Source organism: Rutilus rutilus (assembly GCF_951802725.1).
Source record: "Rutilus rutilus genome assembly, chromosome: 10".
NCBI lineage: Eukaryota > Metazoa > Chordata > Actinopteri > Cypriniformes > Leuciscidae > Rutilus > Rutilus rutilus.
The window spans coordinates 587,731-600,050 of NC_140215.1; the positions used below are offsets into that span (position 1 = coordinate 587,731).

A 12,320-nucleotide genomic window follows, 5' to 3' on the forward strand; every position below is an offset into this window, starting at 1 on the left:
AATGTTGAATCATGCTAACAACATGCTAACCATGATATAAATGTGTTAAATCATGGTAACTATGATAAATAATGCTAACAACATGCACACAATGTGTTAATGCTAGCAATGTGGTAAATGTTGCTAACAATGTGCTAAATAATGCTAGCAACATGCTAATTAATGCCAACAACGTTAACCGTGTTTATCAATGTTAAATCATGCTAGCAACATGTTAATTATGCTAGCAATGTGCTAAATAATGCAAAAATATGTTAAATAATGCTAACAACATGCTAAATCATGCCAGCAACATGTTAAATCATGCTAACAACATGTTAGCAATGTGTTAAATCATGCTAACAAGATGTTAAATCAAGCTAGCAACGTTAGCAATGTGCTTATTCATGTTAGAAACATGCTAACAACATACAAAAACACCCTGTCAAGCTCTCTCTCTCTCTCTCTCTCTCTCTCTCTCTCTATCGTCTGAAGAATGGCTGTATTGCCTTCAAAACATTCAAACTTTAAACTTCAAAGTACTTCAAACAGAAAACCTTCAAACTTCCAAAAAATTCAAGTCTTTCTGGTCTGGCTTTCTCAAGCCAACTTCAAAAGTGTGTCATGACAAACTTGTTTTATCTAGTTATAGTTGTAAAGTAATCAAATTAAACTGTTATTTTAGGATAAGCACGCACACACACACACACACACACACGTGCGCACACACACACACGTACCCGTCGGCGTGTGCGCAGGGCCGTCTCTGGGGTGCCGGGGGTCGCGGGGTCATTCGGCGTCTCCGAGGAGGAGCTGAGGGACGAGTTGCTGCTGGAAAGCTCGTGTTTGGTGGATCTGCGGGAACACACTCGATCCGCCGGGAGCCGGAGCTCCTCCTGCTCCTCCTGAAGCTGCTTCTGACGCCGGTCGTTACAGATCACCTGAGACAGCGGTACGCCGAACGCCTGCGCCTCCGACTCTGAGGAACACACACACACACATTATTATATTATATATTATAATATATAATAATTTAATTTTAATAATTTTTTATGATTGAATTCTTAGCTTCTCATCAGATCATGAACACTTTTGGAAGCGTTTAATTTGTTTTTATTTAAAAAATATTTTACATTTATTTTATTTTATTTGAATAATTGTATGATTTATTATCTTCTCATCAGCTCACGCATATTTTTGTAAACATTTACATTTTTTATTATTATTTTAATTTTACATTTTCGTGATTGAACTAATCATTAGCTCATTTTGAATCGACTCATAAAAACTCCTGCACTAGTTCCCAATTTTTCCAAAGCCTGCAATTTGTTTTGAACGAACAAACAAAAAAAATACACACCTGCCCCATTCATTAGGCAACACCACACAGACGCTCTTGCTTGATATGCACTTAATAAATCATATAATAAAACGTGGCACACACTATACAAACATTTTTGTGTTGACATTCCACGGCGAGCCTCTCGCGACATCAACCAGGAAAGAGCTTTAATAAACGTGCGAACGAGTCCCTGCTCACTCCGAGCGGCAGCACAAATAAACGGAGCGTCTCGGACTGTTGTTGTTATTTCTCCGGGAAGTCGGAGCGCAGCGGGAGCGTCTGCATTCCAGCACACATTACATTACTGATCCGGGAGGAGTGAGAGCTGCAGGCGGATCGCCCCGTGCAGAGGTGCATTCTGGGAGAAAGCACCATCTCTCACCCTGATAGTGCAGCTAAAGGAGTCCGAAAGCGTGAGAGCAAATCCGGCACACTTCGCTTTCCACTGAACCTAGAAACAAGGCGTTTAAGGATTTGAAAAGTTGTAAAGTAAAAGCAGAAATCGTTCAGATTTCTAGGTGACTGATCAAACGTGAGGTCATGTGACTCTTTGTAGAGACGGTCACAAGCGCAAGATGCTCTTCAAAACGTGCGAGCAAATGAGAAGTGCATGAAAATTAAAATTATATACTTGACATTCAATTCAAAAAGAACAACACAAAAATTGCATATTATTTTTAGTTGATAAAATGATGCCAATGCTGATATTCTTACGTTCATTTAGGGCTGTGCAATATAGCTAAAAAATGTATCACGATATTATGTTTCATATTATCGTTTTTAAAACCTTTTATTTTTTTATTTTTTTTAAGACAAGTAGAAAAGTTTGAATTGAAACCACAGTTTTTATTTTATTTTATCCACCTTACTAAGGCAGACAGCAAATGATATTAGTTTTAGCAGTCAACAACAAAAATAAAATGTAGCTAAACAAAAATATCTTCTTTATGTCTTATATTAAGATAAAAAAGTAAGCGTTAAAGAAACTCTTGAACTTAAATAAACTGTTACAAAATGTGTGCAATGTAAAAGTGTAAACGTAGAACAATCCAGTTCTACACAGTGGAGTCACGGTTCGGTTCCGATACAGCGAAAAGAAAGAAATGGCAGAGAACTTTCCTTGATAAAAAAATAAATTTAAAAATTTAAAAAAAGATTAAAAGAGAAATTATTTAAGTGTGAGTTTTCCTACATCTTGAAACTTTTAGTTTTATAAATGGACGTAATATTTGACGGATGAAAAAATAATGTTTTGGTCATTACATTAAAAATAACATGTAAATATGATGATATTTGAGTTTTGAAGTTCTGGAAAAAGATGTGTGACGTACTTGAAAGCATTTTACTATTACTGCCACACTTCCATGGTTACAGTGAGTGTTACTACAGTAAATCCATGGTGAAAGTTGCTGATCTGTGGACTTAAAGCCTTTAACTAGATCATAATGTGAATGTTTCTCACTGGATCTCGCAGCGATGTTATTACTTCTGTGGCGAATTGAAGTGCTTTCTTCACTGGATCTCTCAGCGCTGTGTAGAAACAGTGTCGCTCGATCGAGATCGGCTCGTGCTGCATTGGTCCGGACTGATAAACGGTCTGTGAAGCACAAATGAGCAGCGCAGTTTCGTTCCGCTTTCATCACGTTTGCCATTTGATGTTGAGCAACGTTGTGGTGGTCGCATGAAAATATCGAACGCTAAATCAAACATTTTTTATATTGTTACCGACAACGGTGTACCGTCGATAAATACCGATACCGTTTTATCGGCCAGCCCTAGATTCAATATCAATAAATTATGAATTAGGGGTTGTTTGATTTTGGATTTTGCTGATATAATAATAAAGAAAGGCAATAAACAGATTATTCTGCCGATACTAGTAAAAGTTATATATTGAATGTGTTAATGTTCTTAGGCTTTCCTTCCTGTGACGGAAAATACAAGGTTTTACGCTGAAATCAGTGCCACATACAGTTCACTGTGTGACCAAGATTTTATGCATAATGCAGGACTTACATTCACCAGGACTCTTATTTTGAAATGTGTACGCTTTGCTACTTCCAGCTGTTCATTCTAGAAGATGAGATCAAATATCACATCTATAAACACCACAAAGTAAACACTGTCAAACTTTTAATGGCCTTCAATTTGAGCATCAAACTGATCAAAAGTTACAGTTAAGACATTTATAATGTTAAAAAAGATTATATTTGAAGTAAATGCTGTTCTTTTGAACTTTCTATTCATTAAAGAATCCTGAAAAATAAAATGTAGGACGATTTCCACAAAAATATGAAGCATAAATGTTTCTTGAGCATCAAATCCTCAATTAGAGTGATTTCTGAAGGATCATGTGACACTGAAGACTGGAGTAATGATGCTGAAAATTCAGCTTTGATCACAGGAATAAATTACACTTTACTATATATTCACATTGAGAACAGATGATTTACACTGGAATAATATTTCACTGTTTTTACTGTATTTTTGATCAAATAAATGCAGCTTTGGCGTAGTCGGCAAGACTTCTGTCAAAAACATTAAAACCTCTTATCGACCCCAAACTTTTAAACGGTAGTGTAAAGTTTAGAAACCCAAGCGTCTACAAACCAAACACACACCTTTGTCTCTCTTTTCTTTTGATAACGAATCCAGCTTCCTCCTGAGTGACTTTTTCCGCTTCTGGCCATCTGGACATAAAGCACACGAAACATTAGAAATAAAACAGAGAACAACTGCAAAGACAATCAAACAAGTGTCACGTCAGGACGTCTCTTGACGTGTGCGATGTGTGAGAGTCTGTGTACCTTTAGGGATGGTGATCTGGCATCCCAAATCAAAGCCTTTCGTGAGTCGGACCAGAGCCACTTCTTGTAGCCGGACTCTCTCCAGCTCCGACAGACTCTGGATGGGAACCGACTGCATGTGGAGGTTATGACCCGCTGCTTTCTTACAGCTGAAATCTCCCTATGAGAGATGCAAAATAGAAAGAGAAATTGTGTAACTATACATTTTTGAGCACAGACCTGAAGATTTCCAATTAAATTGTTGTAATTGGCCAATTTTACATGTTGTTTTTTAGTCCACGGGTTTTTAATGGCAGTATTTGATTTGAATTTACCCTCTAACCCAGTTTGCACTCAAGACATGCATGCAAAGATTCACAAATGGATAATTCATCATATTTCTTTATTTTGATCACATTTTTAGACCTTTTCTCAAAAAAATAACAACAAGTAAAAAAAAAATAGATGTTATATTTTGCTCTGTTGGCATGAAATCAAACAAAGGTTTCTACCAGTCTTTCACGATTGATTTCACATGTGCATCGCCATTTCTAAATAAAAGTCTTGTCTTGTTGCAAATTAATAAATTCCTGCTGATCAGTCACCAAATATGAAAACTAGAGTCTTATAGTCCCCCTGTAGTCAATAATTTTATCCTTTAAAACTAATCATTGATCACCAAAATTACATTTTCATGCCTTCGTGTCTCGGAGCAGTTCGTAACACAAGTACTCATCTCCGTTAACTTCCCTCTCCTCCACTCCTGACGTAGTATAGTTTAGCAGGAGGTGACAGAGAAAGTGAAGGTAAACAGTATTGCTACAGGTTTCAAATGGTATATAGTTTGTCAATATCAGTTAAGGACAGTTAACAGCTTAATAAAGCAGTACCATATTTATTCCAAAATATTCATATATATACAAATGTTTTATTTGATGTTTCATAGGAGTGAACTCTCTTTTGATGTGATTCTCAGTACACAAGCTACTCTGACTGGAACATCTCTCTTCTGTGTTTTGGATTTGATAAACAAATTGGACTTTCTTGATAAAACTGAAATCACAGACTTGTGTTTTCTACAGCATCACTGAACATCACCTCATGGAGAACGAATGGGAATTCTGCTCACGGAATCCCGCTCTGTTGGGTTTATAATCGGAGATCAGAGATATCTCTATATTCCCTCGGAATAACCCCAGGTTTTAGCGAACACACAGCTCCACAGAACTCTTGGCATCTCGAGAGACGTTCTGGCAGCGCTGCTGATCATTGTGAAATTCAAACCCAGACACTCATGTTTTGTTTTGTTGGTTTACTCCTCTTTTCCTTGTAGGGGTTTCTGGGAATGATCAGTAAAGTAAATTTAGCCAGCAGTCTCAGACTGAGTTGGATCATATGACACTTTTGAAGCAAAGAGAGCATCAACATATTAGCGATTTTCACAAATCATTAACAACCTGTGCGGTGTAATAAAACCAGCTGGCAGCTGTACTGGCAGGTGTTATCACAACATGCCTTACTTTTTATTATCTTTACTACTTGCATTCAACTTTTTAACTTAATTAGCCACTATGTTTGTTTGAAATTATGGTAAAATAACCCTTTTAAATTATTTCAGAGCAAATACATAAATATTAAGATACTCTATATCAAACACGGCCAAAAGGGTAAAACATACACACACAGTAGTGTCCAAAAGTGACGTCCAGAGGGGATTATATTTGTTTTTAATGACCCTATGAGGAAAATGTCAGATTTCTTCTTCTTTTTTTTTTTATATGAGCGAAGAACAAAACACTAAACTTGGTTAAGGTATTAATCTGACAAAATTATTTGGCAAAAAAAAGACAGCAAGAAAAATGCATAGAAAAACAAAAAGCTGACACTGACAAACATTGACTACAACATATTTAGTTATTAATATTTGGTTGGTTTGGCTGTTTGAGCATAAACAACACCTGCAAAATTACAATGCTCAAAGTTCAGAGCAAAGGGAGATATTTTATTTTACAGAAATCACTTTTTAAGGACTACAACAAACGGCTGGTAGAGACTACAGTGAGCTTCTTCACGGGTTAGTGACATCACTGACCCTAAAATTTACATAACCCCGCCCCCTGAACACGATTTACAGATTATCATGACAGAATATGCTAATCAATGACTAGAAGATAACTCCACATCAGCTGCATAAACTCATCAACTAACCGTTCAGAAATGTCCTGTTGCTTCTACATGTTGTCACTTCTTCTCGAGTCTCTCCATCTTTGTCTGACTCCGGTTTGAACATAAAAGGCTAAAAGTTTTTGATATTTTCAGTGTGTGTGTGTGTGTGAGGTAAAAGGACACAAGCTCTTGAAGCTCCGCCCCCTGTGCCAGGAGCAGCAGCTCATTTGCATTTAAAGGGACACACACAAAACGGTGCGTTTTTGCTCACCCTCAAAAAATGACAATTTTAACATGATATATAACAATATCTGTGGGGTATTTAGAGCTAAAACTTCACACACACACACTCTGGGGACATCAGAGACTTATTTTACATCTTGTGAAAAGGGCATTATACCACCCCTTTAATAAATATATATCTTTTCATGAGACACCTTTAGTTTGACACTTTTCACATATGGATGACTGGAGCCAGCGTGTGTAAACACACCTCAGGGCTTGACGATAAGGACTGACGAAGTGTGGAAGACGGGACTCTCGAAACTTTATCATTCACATCATGTGTTTTCAGCAATTTAAGCATAAGCGTAAATGATTTTGCTACTCGAGCGCTGACAAGTAAATCTTTGCTCAAAACTAACCGAAATTAAAAATAATTAGTATAATAATCCCTGCACAGGAGAGACTTGGTGTTGTTTCCAAACAAAAGGAAAATATATAGGACATCGTCAAAAATCCAATCGCGTGCATCCCTATTTCAGATGAAGTAAATTAGTCAACGGCATTAATTAAATGTGTCTGAAAAAAGAACCTCATTGATCATAAATACAATAGAATCAACCGATTCAATAATCATAAACAAGTATTCATAAACGTGTGTACGTTGGATTAGATGTGGTCAATACATGAATATTGTATGTTTTAGTGTCTATGCAAGTGGAACACAATAACACACACACACACACACACACACACACACACACACACACACACACACACACACACACACACTGAGCAGTAAGGAAGGAAACAGACGTATACAGCAGATCCTTTGACCTCTGATTAGCCGGCCAGTAAATCTGCCTTGACCAGATTAACTCTCTTTGATCATGCTGAAGTGGAAACTGTCATATGAGAGGCTTACGGTCCGACAACAATGAAGATTACGGCTCCTTTCAGGAATCAACTGACCCGTTTCAGGGCTTTCCAACAATTACAGGAGAACCTTCTGACGTTCACGGATGATCTATTCCTTTACAAACATCAGTTATGCTTTTCTCTTGAAGAATCTTCTGCAGTTCTTTTCAATACGACACTTCATAGCGATCAAGCTCTTAATAACACAGAATTACTCATGCACTGCTGAAGTCATGTGATCCTTTGTGTCAGAAAAGTTTTTTTTTTTTAACCGTGTAAAGCCTAACATATACAATAATAGTCGGTTAAATGTCAGTTTATTGAGCCTGTACAAGATCTTTAAGAAGTTTGCAAATGTTTTTTTTTTTTGGTGGAGTATCATATTTGATTCATCAGGCGTATGAGAATATAGATGAAAAAATAGCTAAATTTTATTCAGAGCCTCAAACTGAGCAAAAATATGCAATTTGCTGCAGATCCTGATATTTATATGAAATGCTGATGCTTGTAATGTAAATCAATGAGACACTGACATAACATGCATATAAATATGAATATCTGCCAATAATATGTCTTAGTAAGATTATGTTTAATGCTTAGTTTTATGATCAAAACTCTAGTTTTAAAACATATAATGCAATACAATGATGATCGAGAGATGAACAAATAAACCTTCTTTTTTTTTCATAATAAATGTTGATGGATAATCAAGTAAACCTCAGTTCGGTTGAAATATTACTAACAATATCAAAGTTATTCTTACGTTTACTTGATAAAAATCAGAGCAGATTTAAAGACACGAGAAGCACGAGCTGAAGGAGGACGTCTGTACAATTAAAGACTTTTACCTGATAAACCAGTGGAAACTATCAGTCAGACACAGCAGGACTTCAGCTGTTATTCACCGCAACTCTCAACGTTTATCACTAAATAAATCCCCCTATTAGGAGTCGCTGTGTAGCAAATGTGACACGCAACCGGACTTTATTTTTCTGCCATCTTTTATTTCATTCTTCCACTCAAGCCTGTCTCAAACACACACACGTCTAACATTCACTGAGCTTTTCCTTCCCAGATGCAGAAGATCAACTCAATCCAAACACCAGCAGTTCCTCGTCGGCTTGCGTAATCCAGACACGCACGCACGCACACACACTCACACGCACACACGCACACACGCACGCACGTACACACACTCTCTGCATGCACTCAAAACAAGACCAATAATATGATCATGTATTTCTATCATTCAGCTTTTCTGCTTATATATAGTAAAACATAAAACGTACCCCAAAAAAGCCACAGTTTTAGAGCAAACACAAACGTTTTGCAATAGAATGGAATAAAATGTCCTCTCTGTAACCATCCCCATGTCCCCCGTGTATTAAATACCCCTTTTGTGGAACATTTCATTTCCAAAGCATGGCAAAAGGCACCGCCGCTTCACAGCCTCCCTCTCCTGGACCGGGGTCGGGCGTCGCAGAGGTCAGGCGCTGACGTCGAGTGTGTGTGAAACTACACATACCTTAGAGCCAGAGCCGCATCACGTCTGATTAGAGCACAATCCTTCCACAGCAGACCCGACCGATACTCAGACGAGTTGCACCATCTTGATCACTTGCGGAGGAAGATCATCTGACTCGAGTTATATGCATGAAAAATGTCATCAGAACATTAAATTATGGCATTCTTTCGTAAGCACTACATATCAGCACTTCTTCATCCTCCATGTGCTCTCTGCTCTTCCAGCCCGCGGAGGATATCAGTGTACAAGATAACACTGTATGACATCAAATCCTCATATTAGAGTGATTCCTGGAGGATCATGTGACACTGAAGACTGGAGTAATGATGCTGAACATTCAGCTTTGATCACAGGAATAAATTACACTTTACTGTATATTCACATAGAAAAAAGATGATTTTACATTATAATAATATTTTACTGTTTTTACTGTATTTTTATGATCAAGTTAATACAGCTTTTGTGAGCGGAAGAGACTAACTTCAGAAAGGTTGTGTATATATTGCGCATTTCATAAATAGCACATAAAATTATTAAATATCAAAATGAGCACAAAATCGGCACATTAGTCATTAACAATACAATATAAAATGGCACAGATAAAGAAACAAAAACATTGAGCAGGACACTTAAATATTCATATAAATTAAGATTTTATTTTTAATTTAAAGTCCTCCAGTAGTCAATAATTGTATCCCTTAAAACTCATCTTTGATCACCAAAATGACATATTTAAACGTTTTTTTCTTTGGAATTCTTCATGCCTTAAAATATCTTGACTGTAACTCGACACCCTTGCCTCATTTAGTATGCGCGGCTCTATGAATATGCAAATGAGCCCCGCCTCCACTCACTCACTCAGCTCAGAGATCCACTGGTTGACGATCACACGTTGATCTGATTGGTTACAAGGTAGTTTGTGACGTCAGAAACACCAGCGATTTCAAAGCGTGTGTTTGAGACTGTCTTTGGTTCACTGCAGTTTTAAGGAGGAAATACTCAGCAATGGTGTCGACTTATGAACTTACACATGCTTTGTCTTAAAGCAGATTAAAAACACCACATAGAGACATAAACAACATTAAAAGCTGGATTTTCTCCACAGGAGGACTTTCATGGGATCATTTGTTTCTGTAGTGCCACTCCAGCGAGCAGCGCTGTTTAATCACCACACACTCATTATCAATGAAAGCCTCGCTCATTAGCATAAAAGGTGAGCAACAGTTTCATCTGAACAGCTGTTTAACAAGAGATGCTCGAGGACCATCAAACAAGCATCACATGTGAGTCTGATGGTAATTCAGGCACAGCTGCTCCACGCACATTTATTCTCAATGATGATTTCATTGGTATTCATAAGCATTCGATCATAACATGTGCTTCTAACACACACACACACACACATGTGTTTGGAATGATAGACACTAATATGTACAGTAACACATGGACAGCTTCTAAATGCTACTATTATTATACACAATAAAGGAAGTGAAAGAAAGTGTCACTTCCTACAGAATTAGGAAGTTCTGTGTTGACATTATAGTTTGAGCTGAAAATAATCAATATAAACTGAAATTAAAATAAATTGTTTCACTTCAGATATCCAGATTATACAACAAAATCTTTCAAATTTGAATTACTCAATAAAATTAATGATTTTAACCACAGCTGCATTTATATGATCAAAAATACAGTAAAATAGTGAAATATCATTCCAGTGTAAATCATCTGTTCTCTATGTGAATATACAGTAAAGAGTAATTTATTCCTGTGATCAAAGCTGATGTTCAGCATCATTACTCCAGTCTTCAGTGTCACATGATCCTTCACACATCACTCTAATATGAGGATTTGATGATCAAGAAACATTTATGATTATTATCAGTGTTGAAAACCGTTGAGCTGATTAATATTGCTCGATGTCGTCGCTGAATAAAATTCTTAATTTCTTGTGTTTATTTGACAGGTTTACAAAACGGAAAATCGTTCTAATCTGTTCTTGCACATTTTGATGTTGTTTTTGGACTAAATTTCTGAGAACTGTAATTCAGAAAAAGTTCCATCAACCAAATCCCAAATCAAAAATCCTGTGGGATGTGTTCAGTTCACTACAAAGAACTGAGAAGGAGCAAAATCTCCAATTCTTCATCTAGTCTTAAAGCAAACAACACTAACAAAAGCTGCAGAGTTCAGCGGTTCAGAAATCTCCAGAACAATCCCACTGAATAAAGCTCTGATGATGTAAGAGCGCTAAATATCACTTCATCTTGTTCCCAGTGTCAGAACCCAGACTGGCACAAAGAAACAGGAAGATGCTGGTTTCAACATCAGTATGCTAATCAGAAGAACACATGAGTGGGGGAAACGCCTCTTCCTCTCGCTCACTCCGACTCTTTCCACTCGACGGCAACGGGAAACTGCGGTGGGAAAAATCCGAGATTATTTTGTTGGCCGCACTGCATTGTTGATCCTGATTGACAATGAATTGACTTGATATGTGAAGCTGGAAAAGCTCAGTAAAGCCAGATAGCATGTCATACAAACACAATCCTGCGCAAAAAGAAACTGAAGAAAGAGATGCATGTGAGTGAAGCAACAGTCATCATAAAGATGCAATCCTGTGCAACACACACACACACACACAGAAGTGAAACGCTGAACAACATCTACTATAGTAAAATGAAATGCTCACACACAGTTCATACGTTGGTTGCAAAAAATGTTTAATCAGAAAAACGTGTTGAGTTGAGAAAAGGGCTCTTCCCCCCAAGGGTAACCCTGACCAGCTGAACTTTGACCCCTTGGTAAGTAAGTATGTTAACTTCGTAGTGATTTATTTTCTTTCTCATCCTTCCCTGGCGGGTCAAAATGACCCGAAGCACTAAAATTATACTTCATTTTTGTTGTTGTCCAGAAAGCGTATTTTATTTAATTTTGATAATAGACTTTTTTTTCTTTTTTTTTTAATGCAATTGTTTTTGGAGATTTTGTTTTTATTACTATTTTATTTACCTTTAAATTACTAGATTTGATCAATAAATAATAAATGAATAGTAAATGTAAGCACATTCCTCACATTCTTTCAACTTAAATTCTAAATTACTCACAATTTCATGCTTAACCCTTTTAATTCAGCTCTAAATGCCTTGCATTGGGCGTCTTTGCCGAGCTCTTGTGTAAAAATAATAATATAACATGATATTTAATGACTTTAGCCACTAGATTTCAGCATTTTTAGTAAAAATTTTGAGCATTTTTAGGTTTTTCTATGTGAACTGAAGCATTCCTCACATTCCATTCATTCCTACGGGAGTCACTGACCCGAGAGGGAAGGATTTGTTACTTTTTTAAATTTCAACCACAAAACTCCTCAAATCCATTC

The 12,320-nt window shown here is 36.9% G+C and overlaps 1 protein-coding gene across 2 annotated transcripts in view; it reads right to left on the minus strand.

Moving 5' to 3' along the window:
* Nucleotides 1-12,320, minus strand: part of LOC311297919 (rho GTPase-activating protein 6) — a 35,376-nt gene that overhangs the window by 15,043 nt on the left and 8,013 nt on the right. For both annotated transcript variants that reach the window (XR_014628891.1, XM_084420397.1), the window contains exons 2-4: nucleotides 4,129-4,288; nucleotides 3,943-4,011; nucleotides 720-958 (exon numbers count right to left, since the gene is read on the minus strand). Coding sequence is in view for 1 of the 2 variants with exons in the window: in XM_084420397.1 (XP_084276523.1) it covers nucleotides 720-958; nucleotides 3,943-4,011; nucleotides 4,129-4,288 (468 nt within the window). In the remaining variant the exon portion in view is untranslated. The remainder of the gene's footprint in view (nucleotides 1-719; nucleotides 959-3,942; nucleotides 4,012-4,128; nucleotides 4,289-12,320) is intronic.